The following is a 13626-nucleotide window of genomic DNA, read 5'->3' as shown; positions in this document are numbered from 1 at the left end:
TTAATAGAATACTCGGTTGTCTTGGCTGGCTCTTTCGAGGAATTGGTCACTTAGAAGTTATAGAAATAGTTTTTATAATTAGTTATATTTTATAACTATATTACTTAACTTATACCTATGTTAGGCGTGAAAGAATATCTATGAATCCTATCTATTAATCAAAATATTCGAACACCTCAGAAGATCTATGAAGGCTAGTAATAGATACATGCTATTAGCACAGACTAGCCTAGCCATGGCGGAAACCACGATATATACCTTTGGAAGCATAGCGAGCTCTGTAAATGCCATCCAACCCCTAGATAGCTTTATAAGCTATTCAATCGAGTTCTCATCATTTCCTGATTTTGCCGGTAAGAACTTTTACATATACAGTAACCAATAAATCAATGATCTCCAATCTAAGATGTAGGACAGGCAACAAGTCCAACCCCAACGACTTCTCAAATAACTTACTAGATAACCTCAGTGCATTTTCCGGAACGAAACCGTATATACGGGTTGGAGGAAACACACAAGATTTTGCCATATATAACTCCGAGCTAACTATTGCTCTCAATGGCACTTATAACCTTTCGAGGTCTACAGACTACCCGACTACCATTGAGATTGGACCATCGTACTTTGAATCATATAGTACGTGGCCCAACGTCAAATTTTCACATGGCTTCAACTTGGGCGGGAACCATGATGACAGGCAGTGGGAGACGCTTCTACAGACTGTGCCGCTAGCTTGTAAAGCCTTGGGCAAGGATAAACTATACCTGTGGGAGTACGGAAACGAGCCTGATCTCTTCTCCCCGGCGGTTAGGGCATCTGATTATAACGAGTCGGACTACGTAGCAGAGTGGCTCAATGGAACAAGAGCTATTAGGAGTGTGCTAGAAACGAGTTGTCCAGATCTCCTTGGTAATGATATATATGGATATTTAGCTCCGTCATTTGCCGGTACTGCGAACCACCTAAACGCGCCTCGGACATGGGCCGACGGCATCGACGCGGACGGTGATATCAAACTTTTCTCTTCCCATAAGTAATGCACCTACCAGCGTTTCTACACTCTTACATCTCTCACTTGCTTACATCCTAAATAGCTACATATCCGGCGCCGAGACCCTGGGTGTCACGCTCCAGAACACACTAATGAACCATACAAAGACAACCCTCAGCGTCAGCGCCCACACAGCCGAAAACGCAACGATCAAACCTGGAATCCCGTATATCCTCGGCGAGACCAACTCCCTGTACCACCAAGGACGTCCGGGGCTATCGAACACATTCGGCGCTGCACTTTGGGCCGTCGACTTCGCGCTTCACTGCGCCGCGGTGGGAATAGGTCGTGTGCACTTTCACATGGGCGTACGTAACACTTATCCACCCATTCACCCACCCATACTTTCTTCTCTCTCAAGCCATACACAGCCCCTTTTCTCTTTCCGCTGCTATTTATCTACCTACCCACCTTACACACCTAATCTACCCCAACAAAAACCCCTACTAACCCCCATCCCAACCCCAGACTAACTACCGCTACGCTTCCTGGCAACCCACCACCACCAACAAAACCGCCATCGGCACCAAGCCCCCGTACTACGGCAACATAGCCGCGGCCGCATTCCTCGGCACCGCCGGAACCCTCATCGCCCCAGTCCCCCTATCATCCGGCAACACCGACACCGACACCGACACCGACGTCGCGTACGCGGCGTACGAGCCCAGCGGCGCGCTGGCCCGGATCCTAGTGCTGAACCTGCGCGCGTACAACTACACGCTCAACGGCACCGGGGGCGCGGAACTAAACCCGGCCCCGCGGCCGCTGGGAACATATCGGTTTGCGGGCCTGGGGGCGGACGTGGGGGGCGGGGAGGTCGTGGTGAGGCGGTTGCGTGCGAATGGCAGCGATGCGGTTACGGGGGTTAGCTGGGATGGCTGGAGTTATAATTACGAGTTGGATCGCGGGAGGCCGGTTAGGCTGGGGAATGTGACGGTTGGGGAGAAGATAGGGATTGTGGATGGGGTTGTTGAGGTGCGGGTTGCGGATTCGGAGGCTGTGGTTTTGGATTTTGGAGGGGAAGGTTATTGAAATGGATTAGATAGGATGGTGGTGGTGGTGGTGTGTTGATGGGCGTATATATATATTTATGACCTACGGACTGAGGACGATGATACGACGGTTGGACATAGAGCTCAGGTATGGGTATTATAGTAAATCATTCGTGAATGCTCTTCTCCCTCCTTAACTAACTCGTGCATTTACATTTTACTATCATAACTGCAATGTAATAGACGAGGGATAAATACACGACGCAAGTTGCATATTTTACCCCCAAAACTCACATGCTAGACTCATACGAGGGAGTATACATACATACGTCCATCTCCAAGTCTACTTCAAAGTACTACCTCCCACCGGGGTATGTAACAGCACAAGGTAGCAACACTGCAACCGCCTATGGGATGAGGTCAGAGGAGGCCACACGACGCGGTTACGATGATCGTTGAATTTTCAAACTTAGAAAAGCTCTTGACATCGATAGGAGAAGGTGCAAGAGATAGATCGCGTAGGATCGTGTATTGTACACTGCCGGGGAAAAGGGGGGTGGGTATATAGCCTAGGCCCCTTTTCTTCCCTTCACATGGTATCATTCCGCCTCGCAAGTAGTAGTAATTCCTTGCGCCCCGACCTCGTAAATCTACATCATCTCACCCAAACATATCTTAGAATTAATTTCCTATATAGGGTAGGCCTTGAATACGCCTCCCCGTTTCAAATTATCGACGGAAGTCGTATGGGTATCTTCTAATAACATCCGCTTCCAGAGCGAGATGAGAAGTCCACCACTTATTCGACGCACGGTTGAATATATGCCGTGTCTTTTGAATCTTCCTTTCCTTAGAACCGGAACGTGGTTCTTATGAATACTGATGTCGCAGCGGGAGTTTACTCTCGAGCGTGTTAAAAGCCATCGTTCGTGGCGTATACGGGAGCGTGCCTGTTCTAGGCGTCGGCGGAATACCATGCATCTCCCAATTGCCTCCTCGTTTTAGGGCGGCAGGCGAAGGTGTCTCTTCGTCCTCGTCGTCCTTTAGGTCGTTCTTTGGGTTTGGTAGCATGGCCCAAATATTCATACCCAGGTTAATAACGTAGATACCTCTGTCACAACGGTTAGCCACCAAATACGGATTTAAGAGCACGAGCGGGCAGAAACCTATACTTACAGCATGATGCATGCTACGGCAAAAGAGCCCTTCGCTAACTTGCAGTAACCCTGTATAGTCTGATTCGCTGCTACGGTGCATGGCTTGGCGATATACCAGGCTATTGGGCTTGGGTGGTCTGGGTCTAGATAGTCTGATCCCGCCTGACCAGCTATACTCGTCGCGTAGAGTGCCAGAAGTGCGATATTGATGACCATTGCAAGAATTGGGTACCAGACGTGCATAATAAACGCTACGAGCTTTGTGAGGAGGAGGAATAGACTGAGAACCGCTATTGCGACGTTGAAATCGGTCAATCTACATGCATAATTAGTCTTCTGATCGGATGGATAGGGTACATAGAGCCTCGTCGTCACTTACGTCTGCGACCACACGAGCGGTATTTTCGGTAACGGCTCGTAGTTGGCGTACGCCCATAGGGTAACACTAGGGCTCGAATTGAAGCCCAGTTCGCTGCCGGCTCGCCATAACTTAGTCCGGTATAAGTCTGGCTGAGCGAGGGCTGTGACAACCAATGCCCCTACAGTTCCCAACAGCTCTGGAATCATCATATAATACATGCCCCTCGTCGACCTCCATTTTCGATGTAAAAGTTTATAGCCCATAGTGAAACAGACCGCGCCGCGAAGGATCTCTTAGCTTCGGCTTCTAAGAGAATCCGGCTGGTTCTTTAGAACTGGTGAAGTAGAAGACAAAAAAAAACCCGAATCTACACAAGTCGGCTAAATGCGCAGATTTCGCGAAGCTGGCTGATATCGCGTCGCTGGGAACCAGCAGGCCGGCTAGTATTTTACATCGGATCGCCTACGATGGCGATTATGGTAAGAATTGGACCTGTATATTGGGCGGAGACGATAAAAACTTGCGTCGAAACTCACGAAATAGCTCAAATATGAGAGGGAGTTGGCAGTCGGTCGGCCATTTTTAAGGAAATGGGCGCCAACACCCCCAAATGGTGTCGGGAGGGCGGCTGCAGGTCAATCACAAGTGTGCATGGTGATATGCTTGTACGGGAAATAGAAGCCAATGAGAAAGGTGATAGCAACGTTGAACAATTATAAGCGCCGACTTGTGGTTCGTCGGTGGGCGCTTCGCCCTGGTTCACCTTTGGCCTACGATCGTATACCGCAGCAAGATTGGTGGGATACTTCAACAACCCCTAGCTACACGAGCCAATGGCTATGCAAGACGCCGGCTAGGCGATGCATCTGATAACTAGGATTTCTATTGGTTGATTCGATTTGTGCTTCCAGCTAGAGTCTCCCTCTCGGGTCTTGGCGGTAGAGCCTGTTCCGGTTTAATGAATTGGTCCGCCCCCAAAAGCTACAGTTACAACTGTTACAGTAGCATAGGGGTCGAATTGTCTATCTTTATCAAACATAGCGTTGAGCTGTCTATGACAACATACGATCATCGGCCATTTATATTTATGAAATACCCGTCGTATGAAATAAAGGAAGGCTTCAGCTATTCGATAGTTGATGAGAGCATAGACACTTGTTCTTAACCGAGACAAGTGCTCTTACAATAAGACGAATAGCCTTGACCAAATGTTGTAAAAATGACCAAGGTATAAATATAATAGTCTGAAAGTTTGATAATGAAGTCGTGGTTAGGTTATAAACCATTACCCAATCATTCTTGAATATGGAGAAGGTTGAAATATGCAATTCTAATGCATGAGATTAGATGTTCGAGGGTCCAGAAAAGTGCCAAGTCTCAAAATAAGTTTATACTTATCACTTAATTCGAGCTTGTCTAAATAGTTAATTGACGCTCTATAAATTTGCGGAAGAAGAAAATGAAGAGAATATCGTGAATGTTGAGGCGAAAAAGAAATTCGAATTGCTATTCTAAACCAAGTATATTTAATGCAAGAGGTCGGGATCATCTCTAACCTTCGTCTTTGAAAGGATTCACGAGATGGCAAGATGGCGAAATGGCTGTTTGATGGCGTTGATAGTTGAATTTCGGGTACCCTTATTTGGACATTCATATAAATATATCCAATTTGATACAGCCGCCTTCGCTTTTTAATTCCAAGCCAGAAAAAAGCCTCCTCCCCGACAATAATCCGACGGGATGGAGAAATCGGCGATCGGGGCTGATTAGCCAGTAAGCTCGGAATTGAAGAATGCCTTCCGAGCTCGTGACTTGCGTAACAGGATCCCATCCAATAAATCGCCGACTCGCGTTTTCTTCTTCTTCTGCGATTCAGACTGGTCTAGACTTATAGATCGACGTGATCCGCCAATGCATTGTTCACACGGGGTCGATTCAGGATTCAGTCAAATGTGATGCTTTCCATCACCGTCGTTATTAATAATCAGGGGAAATCCTCCATCGAAGGGGTATAAGATCTTTTATATAACTTCTCATCGGGATAGCGTGGAGATTCATCTAAGAGATTGACGATCTGAATCGAAAAGTTACGTTAGCGCCAGCATAAAGATGCAAGGCAATCCTAGAAAAAAATACTAAAAAGCGAGATCAGCATACGAGTTAGCCAGGGCAACGGGTATAGGCACGTGGTATAAGAAGCACAAGGCTCTACACAACATAGTATTGAAGCCCACACTTATCGAAGAGAAATAAAATAAAAATGAAAATAATAAAAAAAGAAACCCAAAGGATTGGTGATCACCTTGTCACGTTGCCAATACCTACCTCATACTATTGTAATGTTGTAATGTCGTAATGGTTGTTAATGTAAGCAAAACCATGGGGCTCTTCTCGGAACAGACCATTATGACATAGTTAGATGCACTCGAAAAGTAAGACTTTACGAATGGTTAATGGCTAATGGCTACAGATGCGATACCTAGCACATGGTACGTAATATCGAAAGCAATATCGGCATCCCGCCCCTCCACACTGGAGTACATATAGATGTGGTAGTATATTAGTAGGCGGGGCACAAGTCCTGGAGTATATGAATTGGGGTTAGGACAGGGGAACTAAAGGAGAATAGGTAGGTACTTGTAGATGATGTATTTTAGTTGGTGTAGGTATTGAGTCAGGTGTAATGTAAAAGACATGTGCTTGTAGCCCAAGAAGCTCTTCGGCTCTTAATTGCTTGAAACATATTACAGCATAATGACTCGCAAGTCCTATTATGTACCTACCTAACCTAATTAGTTAAAGTTAAAGTTTATGATTTAACTAACTACGTCGTTTTGAACCTAGTAGATTCCAAGCAAGACCTATCTAGATTACCTATTCAACCTTGTATGTACTTAATCTACATACATACATACATCTATACACGATTCGGCCTTTTTCTCTATTGCGGAAACCGAGGATCTTGTTTACCGCATTGATCGGCCATTGCAAGCCATGCTTGCTACGTAGTACTATTTGGATGTATGTATGTCATGATCTATGTGGGGTAAATGGGGAAATGTATTGTCGTTTACTCATATGTATATATGTATATGCACATCCGAATAAAACTTCCCATATAGGCGTCTTACCTTATGTATTTACTTACACCCGTTTTTTCAAACCCTGGTGATACAAGGTTTTGTGCCCGAAGGATAGGGCAATTTCGTGTAACACAGCATGTAAGAGCGTAAAAGTTGTGATACACGTAACTAGAAGTTTCTAGCCTTAATTCGGCTGTGTTATACAACGTCGAGTTTAGGTGCCGGTAGGATTGATTGGTTCCGAATGGCAACACCTCGGTACTCAGATATACATATGTATGGACTTATCTTAGGTACATACTTCTAAGTACACCTGCTAAAGCCGTTAGCTTTCTCTAGCTGCATTTACTACTTGACATAAACACCAACTTTTTTTTTTTTTTAACTATATCCTTCTTACACCCAAGTATAAGCCTACACTGATGTGCGCAGAAGTAATGAATGAAGGTATTCTACCTTTGACGATCAAGTCTACTTTTGATTTCAAGACGTACGACATATTACAGTAGAATATGTATTATGGCTGCCTGCACGGAATTCTCAGCGGTGGCCGAGTTAAGTTTAAGTGATCAACAAGCTTCAGCCCCCTGTCTACTAAGGGAGATCGTCAGTGATACTTTCCCCAAACCGTCACCCGGACTGCTGGAGTTCCAAGGTCTATTTGAGGGTCTGGAACGTGAAAATCAATTAGACCCTTGCAATCCCAATTTCTCTCGGATCTGGATTCGACGGTACTTCTCCCACGCGAATGTTTTACCTCAAACCAAAAGAACCCGAACAGGACTCTCTTAGGACCTCTCTTAGGACTTCTCTTGTTAGACATTCATACCTACAACCATACAACCATACAACCATACAAACCACCATACAACCACACGACACACGAAACACCACCTCACCAAAAACGCACCTGAATCGAACAACCCTCATCCATATTAGTCCGTCCGCCCAAAAAAAGAAAAGAAAGTACAGTTTCCGCGCTACTACCCTACCAGCCAAAAAACCTATTACGACTTTGCCGCTACTACTACATCTAATATTACGACTGATACTATTAACACCACTACTTCGTCAGTACATACGGTGTTACTACTCTATAAATCTCGTTAGCTTCGGTTCATACGAATACACTTACGCAGTAATTATCTCTTACCTAAGCCCAACATCCCACTGAGGCCACTCAACCCTGTCGATAGATCCATCTATATCAGCATCCGGTGCATGTACTCGCATGGTATAGGCTCCATACACTAGACGGCCGAGTACCTAAACCACGCATCACCTCTCCCGCAATTCTAACCGCCTACGGTGGGCTAGGCTTATATCGCCGAAACGTTCTTGTCAACTGCTCTTTTCTTCACTCTTCTCCTGTTATTCTCTCCCTTGTCTTGTTTATCATCTTCGTCAACTAGATTTGCGGAGGGGAAGTTCTCGCGTTTATTAGATAGAGGGAATAGGAGCTTGGAACAGGGAGCATTCGTATAGACCACAAGCTTCCTTAACTTCTGGTCTAGAACGCTCCGTTTGAGAGAAAAAAAAATCCGGGATCCTCAATGCTGTATGAGGTCCTCCCGGCTTAACTATTCGTATCCACATCCCATACTTGTTGTCGCCACTTTACCCTTCCTCCTCCTCCTCATCCTCTACGGGTCTATGCCATCAATGGCCACAGCCCGACCCTTCTCCACTTCTCATTTGTTGCTAGTAGGTAATTCGGGACTATTCTCGAGTGAGGAGCTTGACGTTGGCGTCGGCGTCTTATTTCTAAACTGGAATATTTCTCTATGACTTTACAAAGTAATTCGGACAAGCCTAATCTCCCAGCCATCCCGGGCACCCATCCGACCTTCGTCTTTGATGACAACAACTGCTCCGAACCAACTTCGTCTGCCGCCTCCCATACTTCTCGTCATTTCGCACGAGCGGTGCGGCATCGTCATTGTACGCTCGCTAATGATACCGCTGGCCCTGTAAATCGTATTCTAGAAGAGTATTCGACGGAAATAGGACATTATGGTTTGACACCTACGGTGCCCCCTAATCAACACTCGATTTTAGGGGACCCGACAGTGCGGTCGCCGAACGAGCCAAGCACGAGATCGAGGACAAATAGGGCAAACAAGGCAAATACTACCGTAACTCAACAGTCGCATTGTACCACGTCGTCGCGGGGGAAAGGAAAGAGGTTATCGGACATCGAATCTGACGACCCGGAAACAAACCGGCGTGCGCCGAAAAAACCGCGCGCACGACTTACACCCCCGCGTAAAATCGACCTCGGCCCCTTCGCTAGGCCCACCGCATTCCCTCCGAAGCTTGCTGATGGTCTCACATCTCCGCTGTTCTTTTCACATAAGCATAGGCCACTTATTGCTAGACCCCCAAGCTTTTCCGGGTCTGAGGGAGCGACCATGTTGAAAAATGCGCATGATGGTGTGGAGGTGACGACTCTGAAGCTTGCCCGGGGTACTATGCATTCGGCAAGTCCTGCTAGATCCTCCAGCACGCCCGGTAGCTGGTCTTCTATTGAAGCGGGAAGCTTGGTGCGAAGTCCCGAGTCGATGACCGCCACTCCGGGATTACAAACGTTACAAGGCATCGGCGTCCTCGAATTATTAGAACGTGATGATAGGCCAACTTTCATCGTTGACAGCTTGAATACGGCTACCAGCAATCCTGATCCCCTTCCTATTCTCTATGCGAATCCGGCCCTTCAGGTCTCCGATACTATTCGGCATTTGCTTTCTGGGGAATTTCACGACAACGTGGAAGCGCGGGATGAGTTTCTTAATTTCAAGACGTGGGTAAACACAGGTGGTGGTAATAATACTGACGCGGTTGATGTTTTCTTGCCTTCGTTTCGCTATGGTGGTTTTGGTTGGACTTGCTCAACTATTAGGAATAGGTTCCGTTTTATCAGCGCGAATACCAGCGCAGCGTCGATTGCACTGGCCTCTCCCGAACCACCGTTGGAGCGAGAATCTAGTGTCGATTCGCAAAGTCACGGCTTGTCACCGCATGCTCAGGTTAAAACGCCTAGTGACATCGTACTTCCTGATCGAGATTACTTCGGACTTGCTAATCCCATCGATTCTGAAGATCAGATGCAGCAAGACGTAAGTAACGACGGTGAAAATAATTTGCCCTTATACAGCGATGATGGCCTAACCCCGGAAGCCATTCTACCACCTGTATTGCAGCATTCTTTCGACTGGACTCAGATACCTTTTACTGAGGATCTCCCGGAGCACATAAAGTTCACTCGCAATATCGACTGGGCATCAACGCCACTTGGTCCTATCGGAAGCTGGTCGTCAGAGTTACGCGCAATGGCGAATCTAGTTATGGCTAGCCCTAATCCCGCAGCAATGTACTGGGGTCCAGAATATACTACTATGTACAATGAGGCATATGTTGCATTAGCAGGTGCAAAACACCCGAAGCTTATGGGCCAAACCTATAAAGACGCTTGGGGCGAGCTCTGGCCCGATCTACAACCCATCCTGGAAAGTGCCTGGAAGTCGGGTCAAGCGACGATGAAAAATGACGATCGTCTTATTTTACGACGCAACGGTTTCGATGAAGAAACGTTCTTTTCATGGTCCATTGTGCCCCTTGTCGGTAGCAACGGCTCTGTTGTTGGATTATTTAACCCTTCTTTTGAAAATACTCGACGGAAAGTAGCTGAGAGAAGAATGATAACATTACGCGACGTGGGAGAGAAGACCGCCTTGGCTCGCGACGTCAAGAGCTTTTGGGGCCGGTTCAACGAAGGCCTTGAATCTAACGAAGATGATATACCATTTAGTCTGGTTTATTCGGTCACAGAAGAGTCTGAGAGCGATGTGTCGTCAATGCATTCGGGGAGCTGGGTGAACCCCCCTCTGTTGATGCTCGAGGCTTCTCTGGGGGTACCCCAAGGTCATCCCTTACTAGTCGAATCCCTCAATTTAAGGACGAGCAGCGAAGGTTTTGCCCCGTATATGCGAGAATCTATGTCAAACGCTGGACAGCCTATTGTCTTGTCTACAGGGGATAGCATGCTTCCCGAAGGTTTCATGAATGGGTTGGCCAGGAGAGGCAAAGGCGACGCGTGCAAGTCCATTGTTATATTCCCTGTCCACCCAACTACGGGCAGCGAGAGCGTGGTAGGTTTTATTGTGATGGGTGTTAATCCAAGGCGGCCTTACGACGAGGATTACAAGCTCTTCATTAATCTACTATCCCGGCAACTTGCAACCTCACTGGCGTCTGTCGTCCTGTTCGAAGAAGAGATACGTCGAGGCCAAAAAGCAGCACAAATGGCTGCCGCAGATCGTCAAGAATTGACCAAGCAGTTACATCTAAGGACGCAAGAAGTAGAGGAAAGCGAATTAAGATTTACAAGAATGGCCGAATTCGCTCCAGTTGGAATGTTCATCGCTGACCATTCAGGCCACATCACTTACTGCAATGATATGTGGTGGGATATATCAAGACATAATAGATCACAGGGCGTAGACTCGTGGATGGAGAGTGTTAAAGACGAGGACCGGCCTGCCCTAGAAATGATATGGCGCTGCCTACTTGCGGACAAAACTGCAATTACCCACGAATTCCGGTTTAAATGTTCCCGTCATGAAGGCGAAACCTTGATCGATACCTGGGTCTTGATGAGTGCGTATCCAGAAAAAAATGAAAATGGTGATATCAAGGGAATATTCGGGTGTGTTACGAACATATCGCAACAAAAATTAGCCGAACAGATTCAAATGCAGCGACGAGAGGAAGCAGTCGAACTTAAACGGCAGCAGGAGAATTTCATCGATATCACGAGTCACGAAATGCGCAACCCCCTCAGTGCGATCCTCCAATGTGCAGATGAAATCGCCGGGACCCTATTAAATCTTAAGCCGTCTGGAGAAAACGAGGAGCGAAGTGAAAATCTCAGGCTTGCGATAGAGGGTTGTATGGAAGCAGCGAATACCATAACACTCTGCGCCAGTCATCAGAAGCGAATAGTAGACGATATACTTACACTTTCCAAGTTGGACTCGCAATTACTGCTTGTGACTCCTGTAGAGGTGCAGCCTCTGGCTGTCGTACAACGCGTCCTGAAGATGTTTGAGAGCGAGCTCAGCACGAACGGTATCGAGTTGAAATTTCAAGTCAAGAATCGCTATATTGACATGGGTATCGAATGGGTTAAACTTGATCCTTCGCGGCTCCTCCAAGTACTGATCAACTTAATGACCAATGCTATCAAGTTCACGCAAAGCCGGCCCGAACGATCGATTGTGGTGACACTTGATGCTTCTAGTGAGGTATCAGACAGGTCCGACTCCGGCGTTGAGTATTTCCCTAGCGACCGTGCCGACAAGGACGAGATTACAGATCATGGGGATTGGGGCAACGGAGAGAAGATACATCTCCATTTCTCCGTTCAAGATACGGGCAGAGGCCTAGATGAACATGAAAGGAAGCTTCTTTTCCAGCGCTTCTCTCAGGCCACTCCCCGTACTCATGTCCAGTACGGTGGCTCAGGTTTGGGACTGTTCATCTCCAGAATTCTAACCGAGCTGCAAGGAGGCCAAATCGGCGTGACCTCGCAGAAGGGTATTGGCAGTACATTCTCTTTCTATATCCAGAGTAGAAAGATGTCCGGTCCGCCATCTGATGCGCATGGGCTACCGCCAGCTCCTCCTCTCACGCGAGCACCAGGGTCCTCAACGACGATCGAGACTCGACATCCCAAATTGGCTTCTTCCGAAAGCCTTGCTCGCACTGCCAAGAACATTGCTTCTAAACCTCGATTCTCGGAAGATGGCCGTCGCTTATTCGACGTTCTTATCGTCGAGGACAACCTCGTAAACCAGAAGGTGCTTCAGAGATCGCTTCGCAATGTTGGAAATAGCACTAAAGTAGCTAATCACGGTGGCGAAGCCTTGGAGGTGTTACAGGAGTCACGATATTGGACTGGAAAGGAAGAGTCTGGGCACGATATTTCGGTCATATTGATGGATCTTGAGATGCCAGTAATGGACGGTATGACTTGCGCTCGCAAAATTCGGGAACTCGAAAGGAACGGAACGATCGTTAGCCATATTCCTATCATCGCCGTCACAGCGTACGCACGGCCAGAGCAAATTGAGAACGCTAAGGCCGCAGGAGTTGTACGTGTTTTCTATTAAAGTATTCCATTAAGGCTAAGTTACTAACTATCGACACAGGACGATGTCATTTCTAAACCTTTCCGCATGCCCGAACTCATACCGAGGATAGAGCAATTAGTCGCAATTCACACGCCGTATTATGCCGAAGTTACGGCAGCGTAATGAACCCGAACTTCTCCGATCCGAGAATCGAATCCCGAACATATAATTATTCAAAGATTACTTTTTAAACCGTAACCATAATTATTAGCTTGCAATTCATTCTACGTTTCATCCATCCCGCAAGGCGTTTGGCTCCATCCAACTAGGTGGAAGGCTTGTTTATTTTATTTTTTATAAATCATGACAAGGACAGAGATCATCATAAAAGTTCGGGAGGGGTTTGTTGATGTTATATTCTTTTTTCGAATTTAACTTGATTTAAGTATTTATTCATCATCTAGCCCCAACACAGCAGCTCGGGCCGGCAGATTTTTATATTTTTTACTTGTTGACATTTTATATTTTTTTATATTCTCGCATTACATATAGATGTAAGAGAGGCGTTCATGGGCGAACACGGAGGGGACGCATATACACGAAGATTTGGTTTAGCATACGGGGCGCGTTTATTTACCCCTAAGGTCCAAATTTCTTTTTTGGATCACGTATTTTTATTTTTATTTTTATTTTATTATTATTATTTTTCTTTATTATACCGTGTTACTACTCACGGGGGAGGGTGTTAACTTCGCTTCGAGACACTGAGATTGTTGGCGGTGGTTATGAATGGCCCCGTGATGATGACGACGATGGGAAGATGAGATGAGATGAGGTAGGTTATGGACGGG

At 46.6% G+C, this 13626-nt stretch overlaps 3 protein-coding genes across 3 annotated transcripts; 2 read left to right on the top strand and 1 right to left on the bottom strand.

The window, feature by feature from the left end:
- Positions 1–187: 187 nt before the first annotated feature.
- GL218_06266 (uncharacterized protein) lies at positions 188–2083 on the top strand (the record flags this gene model as incomplete). The annotated part of the gene is made up of 4 exons (XM_033582972.1): positions 188–353; positions 418–1033; positions 1095–1359; positions 1520–2083. The coding sequence occupies 4 exons, from the start codon at positions 188–190 to the stop codon at positions 2081–2083; spliced, it is 1611 nt and encodes a 536-aa protein (XP_033433899.1).
- Positions 2084–2913: 830 nt separating this feature from the next.
- GL218_06265 (uncharacterized protein) lies at positions 2914–3824 on the bottom strand (the record flags this gene model as incomplete). The annotated part of the gene is made up of 3 exons (XM_033582971.1): positions 2914–3154; positions 3220–3516; positions 3580–3824. The coding sequence occupies 3 exons, from the start codon at positions 3822–3824 to the stop codon at positions 2914–2916; spliced, it is 783 nt and encodes a 260-aa protein (XP_033433903.1).
- A 4604-nt stretch (positions 3825–8428) lies between these two features.
- On the top strand, positions 8429–12958 carry GL218_06264 (Hybrid signal transduction histidine kinase K; the record flags this gene model as incomplete). Its single annotated transcript, XM_033582970.1, has 2 exons — positions 8429–12796; positions 12854–12958. 2 exons carry the CDS (start codon positions 8429–8431, stop codon positions 12956–12958), a joined length of 4473 nt encoding a protein of 1490 aa, XP_033433902.1.
- Between the last annotated feature and the right edge of the window lie 668 nt (positions 12959–13626).

Source organism: Daldinia childiae, assembly GCF_008694065.1.
Source record: "Daldinia childiae strain JS-1345 chromosome Unknown Scaffold6, whole genome shotgun sequence".
NCBI lineage: Eukaryota > Fungi > Ascomycota > Sordariomycetes > Xylariales > Hypoxylaceae > Daldinia > Daldinia childiae.
The sequence above is the reverse complement of the archived record's forward strand: the minus strand, read 5'-3'. Positions and strand labels throughout refer to the sequence as shown.